General features: G+C 30.8%; 2 protein-coding genes across 2 annotated transcripts; one reads left to right on the top strand and one right to left on the bottom strand.

Moving 5' to 3' along the window:
- Nucleotides 1-5,583: 5,583 nt before the first annotated feature.
- Nucleotides 5,584-8,563, bottom strand: LOC106759575 (receptor-like protein kinase FERONIA). The gene has a single exon (XM_014642812.1). The coding sequence runs from the start codon at nucleotides 8,342-8,344 to the stop codon at nucleotides 5,738-5,740; it is 2,607 nt and encodes an 868-aa protein (XP_014498298.1). The 5' UTR covers nucleotides 8,345-8,563; the 3' UTR covers nucleotides 5,584-5,737.
- A 7,708-nt stretch (nucleotides 8,564-16,271) lies between these two features.
- Nucleotides 16,272-16,963, top strand: LOC106759040. The gene has a single exon (XM_014642052.1). The coding sequence runs from the start codon at nucleotides 16,305-16,307 to the stop codon at nucleotides 16,686-16,688; it is 384 nt and encodes a 127-aa protein (XP_014497538.1). The 5' UTR covers nucleotides 16,272-16,304; the 3' UTR covers nucleotides 16,689-16,963.
- The last annotated feature ends 4,073 nt before the right edge of the window (nucleotides 16,964-21,036 follow it).

The following is a 21,036-nucleotide window of genomic DNA, read 5'->3' as shown; positions in this document are numbered from 1 at the left end:
AAGTTAAATAAGTTTGAAGATTAAAATTTGTGAAAGGTTATAATATACACTAATTTCAATTTAACGTTAAATTTAGGGATGAAAAATATGATATCCTATTTATTATTTTCTAATTAATAATTATGTAAAAATATTTATTAAAGTAAAAGAGAGATGCTTACATGTATTTTCCAAGTTATAACACTTAACATAAATGTTCTTTTTCTATGCAAAAATGTAATTTATTGTTGGATATTTAATTTTTTTTGTAAAACAGAAAGTCCATGGGCTGGCCCTGACCCACAGAACTTTGGGGCTTTTTAGTCCTGGAGGCTATTTTAATAAGGGGCATTTTTGACCCTGTGGGCTTTTTTGGCCCCAACCCGCATGGGCTAGGACAGGGCCTATAATAAGGTCTCTTTGACAGCTCTACTATTCACACCCCTATTTACAATTTAGATCTCCATTTTAATAACAAAACTAAAATAATGTAAATCAATATTTTTAAAAAGTTGAAGGTCTTTCAATAAAATATTTTATAGTTTTTATGAAATATTACAGTTTTGTTATTTGTTCTTATTAAATAATATGAATATGTATGTTTCATATTGAGGGTCTTCATTAATAATAAGAGTAAATTTGATATATGAGTAACAATTTTTAAAAGTTTAAGATAATTAATTGAGTTGGCTATCTTTATATATCTTTATTAGTTGGAATGATTTAGTTAAAAAGTGTACTTAACCACGAACGAAAAACAGGTTTGTTAATTGAGATTATTTTTGTTGGATTGGCTTTGAGACATACAAAGAAAACATGGATTTTGCTGTTGTGAATAATTTTTCATATAAAAATGGGCTTAAGTAAATTTAGTTGGATAGTTGTTAGGCCCAATGAAAGAGCCCACTACTGAGAGCTTTTAGTGTGTGTGACAACAAGAAGCAATTACCATATCTTTTCCATGTTTGAATTTTCAATGTAAAAGGATTCTCCACTAATTGATCAAATTTATTTCTTAAAATTATTTAACTCTTGAATTTAAAATTTTTCTTACCATGTATTTGATAATTTACTTTTAGCCTTTTACACAATTATCATTAGGCATAGATTAGTATAGAAACATCAATCGGTCCACTGCTAGAAAGCTTTCTAAGAACAGCTGTGGCAAAAAAGCTTAGTGCATTGAAAAGGAAATTAGTTATTGTCTATTAATCATTATCATGGTTATCGAGTTGCCAAATTCACAGCAACAACATTTTTTTTTTTTTTTTTGCTTTTAAATATCTTCTAATTGACCCATAGTAAATAGTTTATACCGATCTTTTCATGTCTTAGTATTAAATAATATGCATTGTTTTATTAAATTGCAATGTTTTTTTTTATTATTATTAACACTAAAAACAATATAGCATTTTATTGGTACTACGATAAACAATTTACACATATATCTTCTCAGTTAAATACTAAAAATTTAACTATAAAAATATGCATAATGTAGTAACTTAGGTGATAAAATATTTGTATCGATTTATTTATGATTAAAAAAAATTGTATCTTTTATTTATGATTAAAAAAATTGTATCTTTTATTTATGATTTGCACTAAAATTGTGTACCAATTTATGCACTAACCATTATGCTTCTAGCAATGCAAACATTAATTTTTATAAAAATTATGTGATAAGATATTAAAGTCTTACCAATTATATTTCATTTTTATAAAAAAAAGTGTAAAGACAATATGCTATTTTAGTAGAGGTAGTAGTTTAAAAATAGTGATATTTGATTATTTTAATATTAAATTATTTTAATATAAATAATTTTATTATAAATTAGTTTTATTATAAATAATTTTATTATAAATTAGTTTTATTATTTTAAAACAAATAATTTTTATAGAAATCACTTTTTTAGAATTCTTAATGAATTCACGTGACTTTTGATTTTGTTGTGTGTGTGGAGAAATTGTTGATAGGGGTAGCTTTCTCAAGTTTGAAAAAGATTTCTTTGACGATAAATTTCTTAAATGTTCTTTCTTAGGAGATTAGATTGTTAGCTTAGGATTAAATTCATATAAGATAGATTCTTAGTTGAATAGAATAACAAAACTACATAAATTTGGTGTGGTGCTACTAACTTAATCGATTAAGTTAGTGTAGAATCAGTTAAAGTGAGTCAGAGGCACACCAGGATTGTGTTACTTGTTTATATGGATTACGTTAGTAACTTAATCTATTAAAACAGAAACTATGACCAATTAAAGAACTAACCTAATCGATTAAATGTATCAGTTTTGCATCTTTTGCTTATATGTGTGTAATTCCTTTTGTAAGGACGTGAAAACATTCTCAGAGCTATCATTTGTGAAACAAGAACACTTAGTGAGAATTCTTGGAGGAGCCAACATTAATTGTGAAAATTCAAAGGTTCAAGCCTTCAAGAATGAAAGGGAAGATCAAGGAAGTGTAAGATCTGCACAAGGGGTATACCAGGTTTTGTTTTTCTATAATTATCTTTGAATTGTGATTACCTTTGTTGTGTAGGCAAAGTTTTTAGAGTGTGTGTGTAGCCTCACACTTAGGAGTGTGTTCTTAGTTACTAGAGTGAGTGTGGGTAGCCTCACCCTTAGGAGTTTATTCTTTTTGTGATTTGAGATTTAGAATGCATCGATGAATCTTGTATTCTGTAAATCTTGACATCTTTATTAATGCATTTCCTTCCAATTAAGATTATTGGAAGAAGACGGGATGTAGACTTCTAAAGAGTTGAACCAATATAAATCTTATGTTGTCTTCTTTCATTGTTTTTGCTTATTAATCTGTTAATTTTTTGAAAGATTGAAAAGTTCATCTTTAACATATTTTATACACCTAATTTTTTTAAGAAGGATAAAACTAGTTTCAAACAAATTCACTCATTTTTTATTGAGATATAAGGATCTTTAATTCTAACAATAATAATAATAATAATAATATTATTATTATTATTATTATTATTATTATTATTATTTGCAGAGAAGCAGAGAAAAGAAAAATGAGCTAAGAAAAAAAAAAGAGAAAAAGAGATGGACACAAAAAAAGAAAGAAAAAAGTGATAGATTTTTTAACTAGGTCGTTAATTTCATTTTTACAAAATTAACGAAATAAACTTAATCAGTACAAATTATATAAAGTGAGAATGAAATTAATATTTTACAGTAAATTTAAAAATAAAATAAGCAATTAAATTTAAAAGAATGAAATAAGATTCTATTTCACTGTTTGAAGAGTTTTTTTTTTAAAATGTATTATATATATATATTTGTAAAGATATTCAGCAGGAAAAAAGCCGAAGACTTGCTTAGAAGACTTTAGCTTGGATAAATTAAGAGCATCCTTGTTTGGTCTGAAAGGAATGCGTCCCTACTTCTGATCTTGTGCTTTTCTTTTCCACTTCGACATTTTGTCACTTACTACCTATTATTCAGCTTCTGGAAGAATAGAAAATAAAAAATTATATATTTTAAGCAACTTGTGCCTGGTTAGTTGTTACTAGCCACACATTTCGTCTTCTTGATAAATAGATAACTGCATGACTTTTATGTCTTGCTCATTGACTTGTTGAATAATCTACAATTATTTTATCTATTATTATAATCATTTTATCTATTATATATATATATATATGGATTAGAAATATTTAAAAAGATATATAATTATTTAAATAAAAAAGAGAAATAGTTAGTTATGAATTTAAATACAAAATATTCCTATTTAAAAAAGTCTGCAGAAATTTATGTAAAAGTATAAGCACCTGACCTGATATTACTAATGAACAGTGTTTCTAGTAAAAACGTTTGAAAGTGAATATTTTAAAAAGTTAATATTTGGAATAAAACAATTTCTAGAAAGCTAATTACTTAAAAATAATTGACAATGTAATCATGTTAACTAATTATTTCAAAGTTCTAAGTGATAAAAACGATTTTCCTTGTAATAAGTGAGTATTATATTTTATTATTGTTTTGGCGAGAAGTTCGCCTCTTTTTACTCATCCTTTTTCAATCTATTTGTAACAAAATTAATTATAAAATACATCGTAATTTAATTTATTTTGTTATTCCTATGATTATTAAGATCCAAAGTTCTATGATCAATATTTATAATAACACCACTATCAAACACCTTAAATTTAGAATTTTGTTTCTTATCAAGCAACAAAATACTTAATCTCTATTTAAATAAAAGAATAAACACGTACTTAAGCTTATAAAAAGAACACATTACCTATGCGTGACATTAACCCATAATTAATTATCAGTGGTTGTTTTTCAAAAGAATTTATAGGCATGACCATCAACTCAAAACTAAAGTGATACAAAGATAATTCATATCAAATTGGAGTAATGACTATAATTTATAACAAGCTATATTTTGAAGTTCTGCTCAATCAATAAATACAATTATGTAATTATTAGAGATTTTGGAGCAAAACAATTTGTATAATAAATATTTGTCATCACTTAAAATTTATAAATTTAAGTGGTTGAACTTATCCGACTTGATTAAGTGTTTAAATTTCTACAACGTTATATATGTCATATTCACTAATAATCCAAAAATCATATTTTAAGTTATGAAACGGCCATTCAAATTATCTTACACTGAAAAAATATGAGCATTTATACTCCTTTTTCATTTATATAAAATTGGTAATACTCCAATTAATTTAATAAAAAAATAAAAATTAAAAAATTTAAACATAAACATAATCTTTTATAAATTAAAAAGAGAAAGAAAAATGAAAAAAACGTAAACATCATCTTTTATAGATGGGCTTGAAATGATAATGATAGATGTTATGTTGTGGAGATGAATCATTTTTCTATTTGGAAATATCTACTGCTGGAGATATAAAAATAGAGAAGATTTTGAATGATTGCCGTGACTAAAGATGTAACGTAAGAGTGAAAAATGTGTTAATAATTATTTCAAATGTAATTGAAATCCACAAGTCCTTTCATATATATTGTAAATTAATTATATATATACTTTTAAGTTCCAGAAACTCATTTAATAAAATAATTTATGAATTTTTTTATTTATTTCTATTTTTTTTATCACATTAAATAATTTATAAATTTACTATTTTTATTCTCTCTGTAAATATATATATTTACTATAAATTATCACTCTTATTTTTAAAGGTACAGAATTGAGAATTGAGTTTTGGGCATTATATATAATAAGTTTAATATTTATATTTACATAGTTCGAATAAAATTCAAATGAACGATAGTATGTTTATTATAATTTTGAAATTTTAGTTTTGGAATAATAAATCTAATCATATTGTTGGAATAACGTTTAACTAAAACACATTGGGCTCTAGTAAATGAAAAGAGGACGTAAACGGTAATTATTATTAGAAGAAATATTCATGTTCATTATGTAAGCTTAGGTTAAATTTAGCCGAAACAAAGATTTTAGTTTGGTTGGCTTCTAGATTGGATCATGTGTGTCTCTGCATTTCTTTCAGGACTTGAGCTTAGTGAAAGAAAAATAAAAATAGTTCAATAGGTTCAATGCAATTTATTTCTGCATTTTGAGTATGAATCTTCTCCAACTTTACTGAAAAGAGTTTACTAAAACTATCCCAATTATCATGCCACTTTACTGAAAAGAGTTTAGTAACGAAGAAATCAAACTTCCATTATTCTAAATATTAAGTACTCATGTAACTATAATTAGAACTCCACCTGAACTTGGCAAGTAACTTGATCAGCGTCCCTTTGGATCCTTAATCTCAGAGAAAACAGGCTCTGGGATCAAGCTGTCAGATTCCTTACTCCTGTAGCTTGTAGTGTTCAGTCCACTGCTATTACTATAGTCCGAAACATGCACACTACTATGTGTACTGCTAAACATATTCTCAGTACCGCTGTCTTCATAATCCCCACCACTTTCCAACACAGCATTGAAATGGGCACTATCCTGAAGCTGAAGCTGCAGAACAAACTCCAACACCCCCACTACGTCGTTCATGGAAGGTCGCTGAGTCCCGTCCTCAAGCAAACAGCTCAACGCAACCTCACCAAATTTACGCAAACAGTGAGGTGCTATCTGATCCTTCAGTGCTGGATCCACTATCTCACCTAGAGATCCCTTTTGATACCGATGCTTCGCCCAATCCACAAGGGACACCTGTTGCTTCTCCACCATTCGGAGCAAAGGTTGCCTCCCACACAATACCTCTAAGAGCACCACCCCATACGAGTACACGTCCGACTTCTCCGTCAAACGCTGCCGTTTGTAATACTCCGGGTCTAAATACCCTACACTGCCCTTCACCTGAGTGCTCACGTGGGTCATTGAAGGACCCGTGGGCCCAATTCGAGACAACCCGAAGTCTGAAACCTTCGCTACCCATTTTTCATCCAACAAGATGTTTGTGCTCTTCACGTCGCGGTGAATGATCATCTGTTTCGCACCCGTGTGCAGATAATGCAGTCCTCGTGCAGCACCTACGCATATTTGAAGTCTTTGATTCCATGAGAGCGGAGGGTTATCGGTTCCGTAGAGATGGTCACGGAGGGTTCCACGATCCATGAAATCGTAAACAAGTATCATCTCGTTGCTCTCGTAGCAGTAACCGATAAGGGAAACAAGATGGAGATGACGAAGTTGAGAGAGCATTTCGATCTCGTTCATGAACTCGGTCAGACCTTGCTGAGAACCCGGTTTGAGTCTTTTGATTGCAACAGGGGTTGAACCGTCGTCGATGAAGCCTTTGTACACGTTGCCGAAGCCTCCCACTCCAACGACTAGTAGTTCGTCGAAGTTGTTTGTGGCCGCCCTAATATCTGCGACTGAGAAGTGACGGCAGAGGTTGGTTGGTAGAGATGATGAGCCACCCCCGCGAGAAGTTCCGTCCTTCTTGTTGGAACCCTTGTTGATCGCAACGCCACGCTTGTGTTTGACGACGAAGAAAGCGACTATAAAGGAGAGTAAAACGACAGCAGAAACTGCCCCGGCAACAGCGGGAACCAGGGGTCTCTTGGTGCCGCTGCTTTTTTTATTTGAATCGGAGATTTTTGGAAAAGGAGATGGATTTGGTCCAGAGAGATTACCGGATGAGTCGTTGATTTTGAAAAGCTCAATTGCGTTTATTTGTGCGTCCAAGGTATGGCTTTCAGGGTTAGGATGCATTTTAAGTGAAAGATTTGCTTTGTCCTGATTGGGAGGCATGAAAACTGTGTATTCTCTAACCACTGGGACACCCTTCTGTTTACCGCTCCATTTGAGGACGTTTGCCCACACTTCTACCCACCGATCCTGAATGTAGATGTAGAAGGTGAAGTCACTAGGACGATTAATCTCCGGGTCGAGCTGGCAAAAGTGTAACCTTAACAAGTAGGTGAAATCCAAATCAACCGGAAGCTGCCATGTGAGGTTGAACCGCATGTTGGCAGAGCCATCAGGCCCCATATTTCTTGAGGATCGGTACACTTCGTCTGGTGCCGTGTAGTTAGGAGTCTTCTCAGTGAAGTTCAGCTTACTTATAAGGCGACGATCAAGAGATTGTACACTTGGACTGGTTACATAATTTTTATCGGCATCCCATGTCCTGAGCATACCCGTGTCCTCTGCGGGGGACATATCTTTGTCTCCTACTCTCAATCTGTACATTGTCTCCAGAGCAAAGCTGTTATCAATGGGAAATGGGTTGCCGGCGTCAGCAGGTATGGGCAATCCATCGATGTCGACGTTAGGATTGGTGTAGTAGAGATAAGAGGGCATTGAAACAATCTCGATTCCATTGATGAAAGCGTAGGAATCTGGATGCTGGGCTGTGGTGCTTGGGCTGAAGGTTATGTTAAGCCAACCATCTTTGGGGGTGACGCAATACTCTCTTGACAAGATGTCGGGGTTGCCAGGGTTGCCAAAGGCGTCCGCATTAAGAGAAGCATTGAAGTGTTGAAGGAGGGTATATGGGCCTGCTTGGACTGTGAAACAGGCTTTGGAGCGATCGAAGGGTGGGTACGAGGTGGAGTAGAAGAAAAGGCGAAGGAACTTAGGACCTGGGGTGACAGGGAATGAATAGGTGAATGGGGAGAGAGAGAGACGAGCATGGGCGTAAGGACTATCTCGGCTAATTGGTGTGAGTGAAGGAACAGCTAGTGGATGATGGGTTTGAGAGAGGAAATTGATGTCTGCAGTCCAATTCCGAGTATCAAGCGTGGAGAAGTTGGTAGAAGAGCCACAGCTGATTGTGAAGAGATCAAGAGGACGATAGATAACATCTGCCATGGAAAGGCAGGGGAGGCGCGACAACAGGAAGAGGAGGAGGATGGTTACTAAAGCAGTTTGTTTGCAGGTTGTGTCCATCGATAAGCTGGAGTGCAAGCACCATACAGTAGCTAAACAAATAGCTTAAACAAATGCTTGTAAAGAGTGGTGCTAACTATCTTTTAAGAAACTAGGGGATACTTGAACTCTACCCATCCAACAGAGTTACATTTGCTTTTTGCTTCCTACACTCTACTTTTCTTTCCACGTCGACTGGCTATGGGAAAAATATCTGGACTAATTTGTATTTTTTATGGGGCATAATTTGAAATTAAAATTTGACACTAAAATGATATTGTAAATAATCCTTTTTACATTTTAATTTTTATATAAACATTCCAAAAATATTTTTTAATTTTGATATATTATTAATCTAAAGATTTTTACCTTAACAATTAATTATTATTTTATCTATTTTAATAAATGAAGAGATAAAAAGTTTCTTAATTACTTTTGGTATACATGTTTTTATATAAATCTTTACTCTTACAATATTTTAATAACTTATATTTTTAATGAAAATTGTTTAACAACTATTGCTTTTATTTTGATAAAATATAGCAAAAATAACTATGTATCTTTATTTATAATTAGTTCTAAAGATAAAACTAGTGTTTGTCAAAATGGATCAGGTCGAACCGGATGATCATTTTTTTAAATGGATTGATTACTTAGTGAGTAAACTCAACTCGTTTCATTTACTAGCAAGTAAAAAAATTTGAATTCGGCTTGACCCACAACGGATTGGTGAGTTAAACGGGCTAGGCACACTAACTCACTTAATTATAATTTTTTTAAAATAAAAAGAATACAAACTTTTTTGTAATTCAAATCTAAATAAATTTCACTTCCAAAGTGATGCTAAACTCAAGACAATTCAAAATAATAAAAAAAGTACAATACAATTCACGTATAATGAGTCAGATGGTATTTTTAGGATTTTATAAAAGATAATAAATTAATAAAAATAAAATTAGGTGGTTGGTGGGTCAACTCGGATCACCACGGGTTCAACCCAGATGAGACGGGTTTAAATGAGCCGGGTTGAAAATTGTCTCGCATAAAAAAATGCATTTTTTTCCAACCCAACCCGACTCGAACCCGCGGTGGACCGGGTTGGCCTACGGGTTGTAATCCATTTTGACAGCTCTAGATAAAACCATTTTTCTACTGTTTAATAAATCTCAAATCACTTTATAATTTGGACAACGATAAGATATGAGTGGATTGAAATATTTTAATATATATTCTTAAGGGTTGAAATACGAGAGAGATTCACTTACAAAACATTTTTCAACGTATAAGTCAGTAAGAAAGTTTGGATCTTATGAATAAGAGAGAATGAGTATGAGTGACTAGGTGTTTAAGAAATGTCAAATGTATTTATAACGTTTTCAAATTTTAGGGTCCATGTAATAAAACTAGTAACATATATCAAGTAATATCAATAAATAATGACTTACCTCAAATAAATAATAACAACAACAACAAAAATAATAATAATAATAATAATAATAATAATAATAATAATAATAATAATAATAATAATAATGTGGTATCTCACCTAAAATAGTAATGACAATATTGTGGTATAATCAAACCCACTAGATTTGTCATAATTATCATTAATATGTGAATCGTGTTTTGGAATGTTTTATAATTGTTCCAAGATGATGAGACTTAATAATTCTTGTTGGACTACGTCCCTTAACACACTATTGGGCCATGCACATACATAAGCCTCTTAGTCTCGGGAGTTTCATTAGCGTATGAGAGGTGCTCATCGTGGTTATGACTGATCTCTAGGTCGGGCCATGGCCAACTTTTAAGGTTTGTAGTTGGACAGGCTTCTAGCTTTTCCAGTAGTTGAAGATGACCCATTTGTACTATATTTTCCAATAACCTCATGAGACCTGGTAAATGCAACGGCTCAATAAAAATATCCTAACAATGCACCAAAGTCTTCCACAAATAACATGCAAACCACACCACAAATCATTTGGTGTCAATCATAAGAAATAACATAGGGTTAGGGTTTGCGAATTTTACAATTTTAGGTATTTAGGAATGAGCGAACATTACTCACCACATGAATGAGCAATTAACCAACTCCACAAGAACGAATAGTGATTGATCGCCAAAAGAAGAAACTTCTTATTTTCTACGAATCACCACGACATTAAATGATTACTGAGTAGGTAAAAAAGGTTAGGGCTTAAAGGAAGAAGATTAAGGACCCATCAAAGAGTCACTAATAGTGAACGACCACAATAGTGACCCGAGGAAGGTGAAAGCCTGGTGTGATAGTACGAGAGTACGAGGATTACTGAGTGAACGGAGGAGGTTGTGGCCTAAAGGAAGAAGATTAGAGACTCGCCGGAGAGTTAGAGACAATGGACGATGGCAATAGTGAACTGAGGGAGGCAAAAGTCTGGTGCGAGAGTGCGAGAGTGAGTGCTAAAGTACGAGGGTTTAAGTTCTATGAGTGAGTACGAGATGGAAAAAAGGTGTGCAAGTAATAACAGTTTGAGCTTAGTAAAAGCTTTACTTTTAATTTTTAATTTTTAATTATTTTAAAATTCGTATGTAAAATTAGTAGGTAAAATTTTTTTCCTCTTACCTATGGATTTTACATACGATCTTTTCTTGATAAAGTTCTTGTTCAAACATACCAACATTACATACAAATTTTACATACGAAAAATTTGTAGGTAAATTTCTTTCTAATTACCTACGGAAAAATCCGTATGTAACTCCATTTTCAATATCTGTATATAAAATTTGTATGTAAGAGGTCATTTACCTACAGATCTAAATCCGTATGTAATAATTTGTAGGTAAATCACATTTTTCTTATAGTGACTTACCACGTGATATTGGAGTTAATTGTTCTCTTGTACTTATTTCAAGCAAACATAGGTAAGTATTAATCGAAACTTACCAAATGTTATGCTTCACCAAAACTCTAAATGAGGAGAACAATCAATGATAATCGACCACCACAGGACGACAACAACAACGTGAGAGAAATGAAGGAATGTGCCACCCTTGGCAACATAGAATGCTTTGTCTATGCTTCACCAAAACCCTAAACAAGGGGAAGGAGAAAGAGTAGCAATGAGTGAACCCGAACCATCCCGACACGAGAGTTTCAACATGAGAGGAAGGAGGGAATACATCAGCCACAACATGAGCAACGCCAATGCAGCACGAGCAACCACCACAACATGAGAGCAACCAACGACCAAGGGAATCGCGAGCAATAATGTGGGCCAACGGCAAACGAAATAACTAGTATAGGAAGCATGAGAAGCAAAGGAAAGGTAGTGTAAAGAAGCAAAGAGATGAAGTGCGAATGAAAGTGAAACACGAAAGGGCTTGGAAGAGAAGGATTAAACATTCTATACTAGATATAGTGATTAACAAATATAGAAAGTCTTATCCAATATTACAAAAGTGTCACTACATTACTTTTGATACCAGTTTTAGGTCTAAATAATATAGAAAAACTTTTTAATTTATTATAATTTCTTCTACCACGCCACTTTCTGTTTATAGGTCTAACTGGTATAGAAAATTTTTGTAATTTATTATATTTTTGTTAATGTGTCACTTTCTACATCGATTCTAGGTCTAACAGATATAGAAAAGTTTCTTGAATTTAGGAAACTATCATCATATCACTTTTTATACCTAGTAAATTATAATAAATTTGAATATTTGTTTTGTTTTGTTTTAATTGTTGATATTTTTTTAATACTATTTTTTTATTTTTTATTTTTAAATTTTGAGTAATTTTTAACTTTGTAAATATTATGATTGTAATATTTATATTTATATTTTTTAAATTTAATTAATTACCAAAAATTTTCATAAATCTCATGATAAATTTTATGGACGAGTAAATTATTGGAAATTACAAAGTACCAACTAATTTTATTTACTGACTGTCTATAATATGGGATTTTTTTAGTGATCCTAATTAATGAACTTTTTAGTTTATAGAGTAAAGGACTTTTGAGATAAATAACAAAAAGAAAATGTTTGTTTAACAATTTTCTACTGCTGACAACGGTAATTTTTGGCGTGCGAAAATAATTTTTTTAAAAGTGAAATCTGACTTGGATTGTTTTTTTTGGAAAGAAATTTTGTTTTGCAGTTTCGTGATATTCATTTCAAAAAAGTCGTTCATCTTCTTCTTCTCGTTATTTCAAAGATCGTTCTCTTTCTCTCGTTCGTCTCTCTCTCTCTCTGGCATTTCTCGTTCTTTCCCACCAGCCACCGTCACCTCCATCCTTGCTTCCCCACATTTTTCTCTTTCCGAAGTTGTTTGTCTTGTATCCTCTTGTTGTCGCCATTTTCCCCTTCTTTCTCTCACAGTTTCTCTGGTTTTTCATCCCTTCTCCCTCTCTCTCGCCGTTTCTCGATGGTTTGTCATCACATCTCTCTCGCGTTTCTCGGTGGTTTCTCATCCCCTCTTTCTCTCGTCATTTCTCGGTGGTTTTTCACCGCCTGTGACCTCAACAATCACATTCATCGTCACCAAGTTGGACATCTAAAGGAAGAAAATGAAACTTAAGTAGAACACTTAGATGAACAAATGGATTATATACGAGTCACTTCGATCAATTAAGACCCTTTTATATTAGATAGTATTGTCTTTCAAATTTGGTAATGTTTTTTTATTAAAGAATGGAGTACTTTTTTATTATTGTAATGATTTTTTAATATTGTAAAGCTTTTTTATTAATGAAAGAATTACGTTTTTTATTTCTTATCTATTATGTTAAATTCTTTGACTAAGAATGAATGTATTATAACGCAATGACTTAATTGAACTGAATCATAATTGATATTAAAAATCATTATGAAAAAATGTGTCTTTTATTATAACTAAAGTCAATGTTTTTCTCACATTCATCTAAGAAAATAAAATTGAAAAAACTACTAAAAAACAAAGTTCAAGCAATCCAGAGGAGCCTAATTCTCTTGGTTGTGTCACGCTCAACTCTCTATACAACTCCAAAATGTCTTGAGTAATAAATTACATGGATCTTGTAATCGATTAATATGGTCTAAGTTGGACACCAATGCTCATGGTTTTGACCCACCTTTGTTCAAACCACCTATCTAGGCTTTGGCCTCCACAATCGAATGAACTAAGATGTATTTTGATGCACTAAACACCACCAATGATGAGGAAACTCACTCATCCAAGGAAAAAAATTGAAAAAATCACTCAAAAACAAAGTCCAAGCAACCTTGGGAAGCCTAATTCTCCTAGTTAGGGAGCCACATTTAGCATTTTGTGCAACTTCCGAAAATGTCTCTAGTAATCGATTACAGATAACCGATTACGAGGACCCTGTAATCGATTACCAAAGGCATTTTTGGGAGTTGTACAGAAAGTTGAATGTGACTCCCCAACCAAGAGAACTAAGCTCCCTAAGGTTGTCTGAACTTTGTTTTTGAGTGATTTTTTCAATTTTTTTTCCTTGGATGAATGGTTTTCCTCATCATTGGTGGTGTTTAGTGCATAACTTTGATGGTTTTTGATAACTTTTTGGCAAGTATACCAAATCGTTAAAAGTAATACAGTGAATAAGTCCAGTATCGTTCTCCCAAGGGAATTTGAGTTAAGTTGTTGAATTAAATTTATTTATCTAAATCAATTTAACAACAAAGGACAATTTGATTCAGTGAATTGAAAGTAAGAAATTAACAGAATATTAAAATTTGAAAATTAAAGTTGGAAGAAAGCTTCGTTGAATTGAGTTCATGACTAACATTATAGTAACTTATCTGAACAATATAATTTGCGTTCAAACATTAACATCACAGTATCTTGGTTTAATCCCTTAAAACAAGTTCTAAAGAATTATGCTTAATTATTAATTCCTTAAGTAATTAAACATAAACTTTGCATTAAGATCTGATGTTTACCAATGACCGGAAGAATTGAAACTATTCCTAGCATCATTCCTTCTGGTTGTTTTTCTTACGTTCATACTCAAATTTACTTCACACTACAATTTGAATATATTAAATATATCATATTTCTGTATAATGACAAGTAAAACAAGAAAAACATATGAACAAAACTTATATTGAACAGGAAAAATTAAATTAATTGTCAGCCATTACAATCAATTCCAACGAACAGAAATTTAGCCTATCCTAGACATCACAAACGTACTCATTTCAACAATTCCTTGCATAATGTGCAGTCTTGATGTCTTGAGAGGTCTCCTGAACTTTTCCAAAGCGGTTCTCTATTTTTCGTGTGTCAGAAGATCGTTTCTGCCTTTTTGTCACGTCTTTTAAGAGCCACTTAACTTCCTTAATTCGCTCAGCGTACAAGAGTGTGTGCTCTGTGCGAATTTCTTTTAATTGCTGCTTTAAAACTGCTGTTATTCGCTCAACGCACAAGTATGTGTGCGCTATGCGAATTTCCAAATTGCTGGCTCTTTAACTTTCATGATTCACTCAGCGCACAAGCCTTGGTGTGCTCTGCGAATTTTATTTTCTGGCTCTGCGAATTGCTTAGCTCTACGAGAACTGGCTGACAGATTCTAATTTAAACATCTTTTCCTGAACAATAGTTTACGTAAAAATCTATTTCCTATTACAACTTTTCACTGAGTAATAACATGAATAATTACAGGATTAATATCATTTATAAGTGTAAAAATAATTATTTTTCACACTTATCAATTTTGACCCACCTTTGTTCAAACCACCAATATGAGCTTTGGCCTCCAATATTGAATGAACTAAGGTGTCTTTTGATGCACTAAACACCACTAATGATGATAAAACTCACTCATCCAAGGAAAAAAATTGAAAAAATCACTCAAAAACAAAGTCCAAGCAACCCTGGGAAGCCTAATTCTCCTAGTTAGGGAGCCACATTCAACTTTTTGTGCAACTTCCCAAAATGTCTCAAATAACCGATTACGAGGACCTTGTAATTGATTACCAAAGACATTTTTGGAGTTGTACAGAAAGTTGAATATGACTCCCCAGCCAGAAGAACTAAGTTACCAAGGTTGTCTGAACTTTGTTTTTGAGTGATTTTTTCAATTTTTTTCCTTGGATGAATGAATTTCCTCATCAAGACTTCAAAACACATTGCACATTTACTTTTTATTCAACGAGAGTGTTGTTTGGAACAATATGGATATATATTGGCATTACCAATTATTATTACAACCAATTTTCATCGAATTAACTTTACAATGATTTTTATTTAGTATTGTTAACCTCGTTTAAAAAAAAATTAATACACATATCACTACTATTTAAGATCATATTTAGCGTAGAGAATTCTTAGCACACGACTCTTGTAATATACGTGTTATCTTTTTTTTATGTACTTGTTCATATGCATTTTCTTATATTCTACAATTTTCTCTCTGTAACAAAATTCAATCATATAATCTTATGTGCCATTCCACGTCACTATTTAAAGTTAAAAAAAATCAAACATATATACCAATAAATTTTTGACATGTGAGCATTATAAAAAAATCGTTAACATGTCGGTAAAAAAAAAAATAATAACCTAAATCGTCACATCAACTCCATGACAATCCTTAAAATAGGAAAAAAAAGAAACACAAGACTAATGCTGAATTTTTTTTGAAAAGTACTCAATTGAAAAATACACAAAAATCACGGAAAAACTTAGTTATACTCATAGGTCCAAATTTAATGGTCTTCTTTCTACAGTCTAATTTTATTATTATTATTATTATTATTATTATTATTATAATAATAATAATAATAATAATAATCGAAAGTATAGATGAAAAATAGGGGAAATAAAGTGTTAAGTTGTGGGGTATTAAAATATCTAGCGAGTGATAATTTGCATATGTAATGTAGTGCAAATATGACGATGGAGCATTGTATATATTAAGAGTTACCGTTCAGCGTTCATTATTGTGAGAAAAGATCTCTCTATTAAGATTTAGTAGCAGTGAGAAGAGAGAAGCACATGGACATGAAGAAGCGAGCTTCAACCATCCTTTTGTTGATGTGGGTTATGGTGATTTATCACTGCGTTGCAGCTGTGTCCGGTATGTCCAAGTCCAATGTCACCACTTCTCTGTGCGACGGCTCCGTAGAGGACTGTCTCAACGCCATCCACTTGGATTCACAGCTTCCCACCATCTCAAGCTCTCACTTCCGCAGAATCCTTGCTCAAAATGATAAGCAAGTGACTGATAATTTACAAACTTCTGATCAGGCCACCAAATGTAGGGATATCAATAAATTTTATAGAAAATGTGGGGCCAATACTAATCCTGGTTTAGACAAAATTTGTGCTCATGAGCAGTTCAATAGGAATTGCCCTAACATCAATCCTCAGTCACAATGATCTCTAAAATCGTCGTCGATCGCGCGTCGGCCGGACAAGCTATATATTTATGTATTCCAATGCTTTCGCTTCCTCACTCCACTTCTGATGTGCTGTGTCTCCAGTATTGGCCGTGTTTCTGTAACTGCAAGAATAAGTCCATCTCATCAACTGGACCAAATGTTTCAGAAGGATTGTGAACATGTATTTATCTGTATGCTTTTATTTTTTTTATTTTTATTTTTTCTGTTTACTCAATTCAATAACTATATGTGTGACTTCTCTTAAAGTAATAATGGAATACAATTATTCTCTTCTTCATCGTTAGTTAGTATAATCTTCTGCTTATAGAGAGAAATGTTACTGATAATACTAGCTAATAAATATAAAATTAATTATATACATACAATGACATATTTATATAAGATTTTATATAAATTTTTGTACCCAAAAAAAAGAATATTATTGAGTAATTGTAGTTTAGGTTTTAGTCAGTTCTGAAATCTTAGTATTTTCTTAAAAAATATTTTATAGAACTAGAAATGTAAATAACGTTATAATTGTAATAAATATAAAAATTAAACGATAAGTTTGGATAAAATAAATAATGAAATGTTACAATAGGATAAATAAAGAATTTTATGGAACTATTAAACACAAAAGTAGAGTAATGATAATATATGTTTCGAATACGTGTAAAGAACTATTTATAACAAAAGGGTTTATTATTCGCTGTTGGAATACTGATTAAATAATTAATAATAATTTTTTTTAAAAAATTACATATTAAATGTAGCAGCTAGAAATTATAGTGGAGTATATTAATAACACTGATATTTCTTTTTAATGAAGTTTTTTATTCTTTTATTATTGTCCTAAAAATATTGTTTAGACAAAAAAAGAAATACAATAAGTACATAAAATATTTAAGGATATTCATTGATTCAAGTTACATAATTATCTAACTTAATCTCATACAATCCAATTACGTTTCATTTATCAGAATTAAACCCAATCTAACATAAACAAACTCACTTTTATAAGATTTGAATGATAAATTTAGTATAGATGATCTCAAAGTCATTTTTATATTTCTTACACATAAATAATTATATTATTTTTATGTCTTGAATTAGTTTTGAAAAACTTATTATAACTTTATTTATTGACTTATTTAAAAGTTTAAATTAACCTTTTGTGAAAATTGTTATTTTTTAAATTAGGTTGATATTTAAAAATTACAATTTTATAATAAAAAAGTTTAAACTTTTAACTTACTCACAAATAGATTAGATTTAATAGAAAAAATGAAAATATTTTTTCAGTAAGTTATGATTTTACATAGATGGTAATCAACTTGATAGAGTCCTATATGAACTGCCTTATCATTGGAGAAGCGCATGGGCCTAAATCTTAATGTGCATACTTTTCAATAAAGCAAATAACCATGTGAAATGAAGTAACAATTTGGAGTTATGCGCACATGTGAGCCTTAATAATGAGTTTTGTCTTGAACTGTACAAGTACTTTTGTTAACCCACTCACATCCATATAACATCCACACAGACCATATCAAGATGAATTAGGATATTTTATAATTTTTTCTCATTTTTTTTTTACAACAGGACATGTGTTATCATTTTATTGATTTATTTGAATTTATATTTAAAAAAATATCTGAAACAGATCAATCACAATCTATCACGTATACGTTGTCAAAAGGTTATTAAAAAAGTATTGTTAAAAGAACTTTTTCCTATTAAGATACTCACACAAACACATATATCCACCCACAAAAACATGCTCACACACGCTTATATATTCACTCACGCACAGACATTCTCTCCTGCCTATGTCGATATTTACATACAAAAAAAGTTTCTTTAATAATATTTTTTTGACAATACTCGTGATAGTTTATGATTAGTTCGTTTCAAATATTTTTTTTTAAATAAATTCAAACAAACGAATGAAATAGTAATTTGTGTCCTGTTATCAAAAAATTGTTAAAATATCTACGCACATACAATTTCACTAACATACAGATAAAGATAATGTTTTTTTTTTCTTTATCTGGATAAAATAATTGGACTATAACTTTTTTTTTTCTAATACTCTTTCTCTTACAATATATTTATGATATTATTAGTATTTTAAACACAATAGTTGTAAGTTTTAATAAAGGATTTTAATTACATTTCTTTATTATACGATACTAACAACTTAAATTATCAGATACATTAATAAATATTTTATCTTCATATCAACAGTTTTTCATATTTTTGTGTTTCTTATATTGTTTTGTAAATAATAGGGTCGATGCATGAAAAATGTAAACGACTATAAAAAGAAGGAAGTGAATACGTTAACTTGGGTTTTCTGTGAATGACTTTATTAAAGTGTTAAAAAGGATCAAGGCTATACATTTTTAATATTAAATTAATATAGTGTCAATGTAATAACTAATAATGATATGTAATTTTAATATTTAATTATTAGAGATATGATTTTAATATTCATTAGAGAAAATATTGGTGAAGCCAAGACTAATAAACTATATTTTAGTATTTATTAAATATGGTATTAATCTAATTATTTATTTTTAGTTTTTATTTAATGTTTTCACTATTTGACTAATATTAATATTCGTATAAGCTAGTCGATGTTATATCTCAGCATACGCACCGATACCCATAATATTGATGTGCATTCATTTAATAAATGTAGTGTCTCCTTAGAGTGTGGTAAGTCGATTATTCTTTTCAAATAATTGCTTTAATAATTATTTCGCGCATTTAGATCACACTTTCTATTGATAAAGAAACACTTCCCAGATATAGATATATATTGAAACAAAACGTGAAACAACATAACTTTAAAATGATATTAAACAACGTTTTTCCACATTTTGGATCTTTATAAGAAAAAGTATGTTATTAGGCACAAATATTATTTCATAAAAAATTCTTTCCATTGGAATAAGAGCCTACTCACATTTTACTTATGTATGATTTTGAAAATTTTGAAATTTAGGTTTCTTATACATTAAAATTATACGAACTTGTATAAAACACGACTTTAAATAGTGATTCCTTGAGTTTAACCTCCCAAAACCTCTCTAGGTTGTTAATGAGTTTAAGTCAGTCAGTATTCTATGTCAATCTTCCCTAAGATAAATAAAACACATAATTACAATAATCAAATTGATCTCTCACGCTCAATGGATTCATTTCACATGGAGAAGGATTTACAATGGTTTTGCTCAATCCAATATCACTTTTCTAACAATTGGATAACAATACAAACTCAGTATCTCTCTTGTTCTTTTTTTCTTCAAGAATGGATTTGGCAGTGTTTTAGCATTTTGATACTTTTTTTCTCTCTTCTTCTTCTTAGTCTTGATATTTATAGTTGTGTTATATCATTTGACCATTGATGTAAAATATTTTCATATTAAAACATAGGTAAACTCTATAAAGAAGGAGTTTGAATAGAATTTAAAACTTTTTCGCAATATAGAGTTAGAAGTTATTTGTAAGTGTTAGACAATTTGCAGTTACTGTTGAACACTTATAAATTTTAAGAAGTGTTTAAAAGGCTTTTAAAAACGATAACAAGAAAGAAGACTTGTTTTAAACTAGTTCACTCCAAACTTATCTACATTCAGTTCTCTCTTAAGCACCTTTAAGGGGTTCCATTAATCCTTAAAAAGATTAAAATAAGTTTAACCACTCCTGATTTTACACTTGTCTAACTGACCAAACGAGTTTAATCACTCTTAGTTTACAAATAATCCAACTGACTATATTATTTAACTCCACTAAGTTAAACAAACAAATATTTTAAATCACTTCTAATTCTACAAAAACAACAAATTGTTTTTATGAAAACCTAATACAGATAATAACTCTCATAGAAAGGATACATTTTCAATACAATGAATATTTGAAAACTTATAACAAAGATTTTCTTTTCAAAGAAAGCGTTAGGCGATATAAGCAAAAGAGAATGTTGACAGCGTAAAAGCAATAATAATTCTTTATTTTCCTCTTCATGCAATCCTCTTTATATAGCCTTCTTTGAAAAAGATGTTTACTCAAAAGCATTGATTTTCTCGTAGGTAGGTAGCCTTTTGGTTTGAAGTCAGATGTTATGTGCTTTTGGAGAGATAGCTTGTACAGATGAGCAAAGTGTAAAGCAAACATTTGCAAAATGTCTTCCTATCTCTTAACGTTCTTCTTATCCAATGCATAACATTTGAAAAAGCTTTGTACTTTTGTGATATGCACAAATAAAAACAACACATCACAAGATACAAATGAATATTATTTGTACATGCATTTAATACTTTAAGTGTTTAGGTAGGGTA

The sequence above is a fragment of the Vigna radiata genome, chromosome 4 (assembly GCF_000741045.1).
Source record: "Vigna radiata var. radiata cultivar VC1973A chromosome 4, Vradiata_ver6, whole genome shotgun sequence".
NCBI classification, from domain to species: domain Eukaryota; kingdom Viridiplantae; phylum Streptophyta; class Magnoliopsida; order Fabales; family Fabaceae; genus Vigna; species Vigna radiata.
This window is presented reverse-complemented; position numbering and strand designations above follow the sequence as displayed.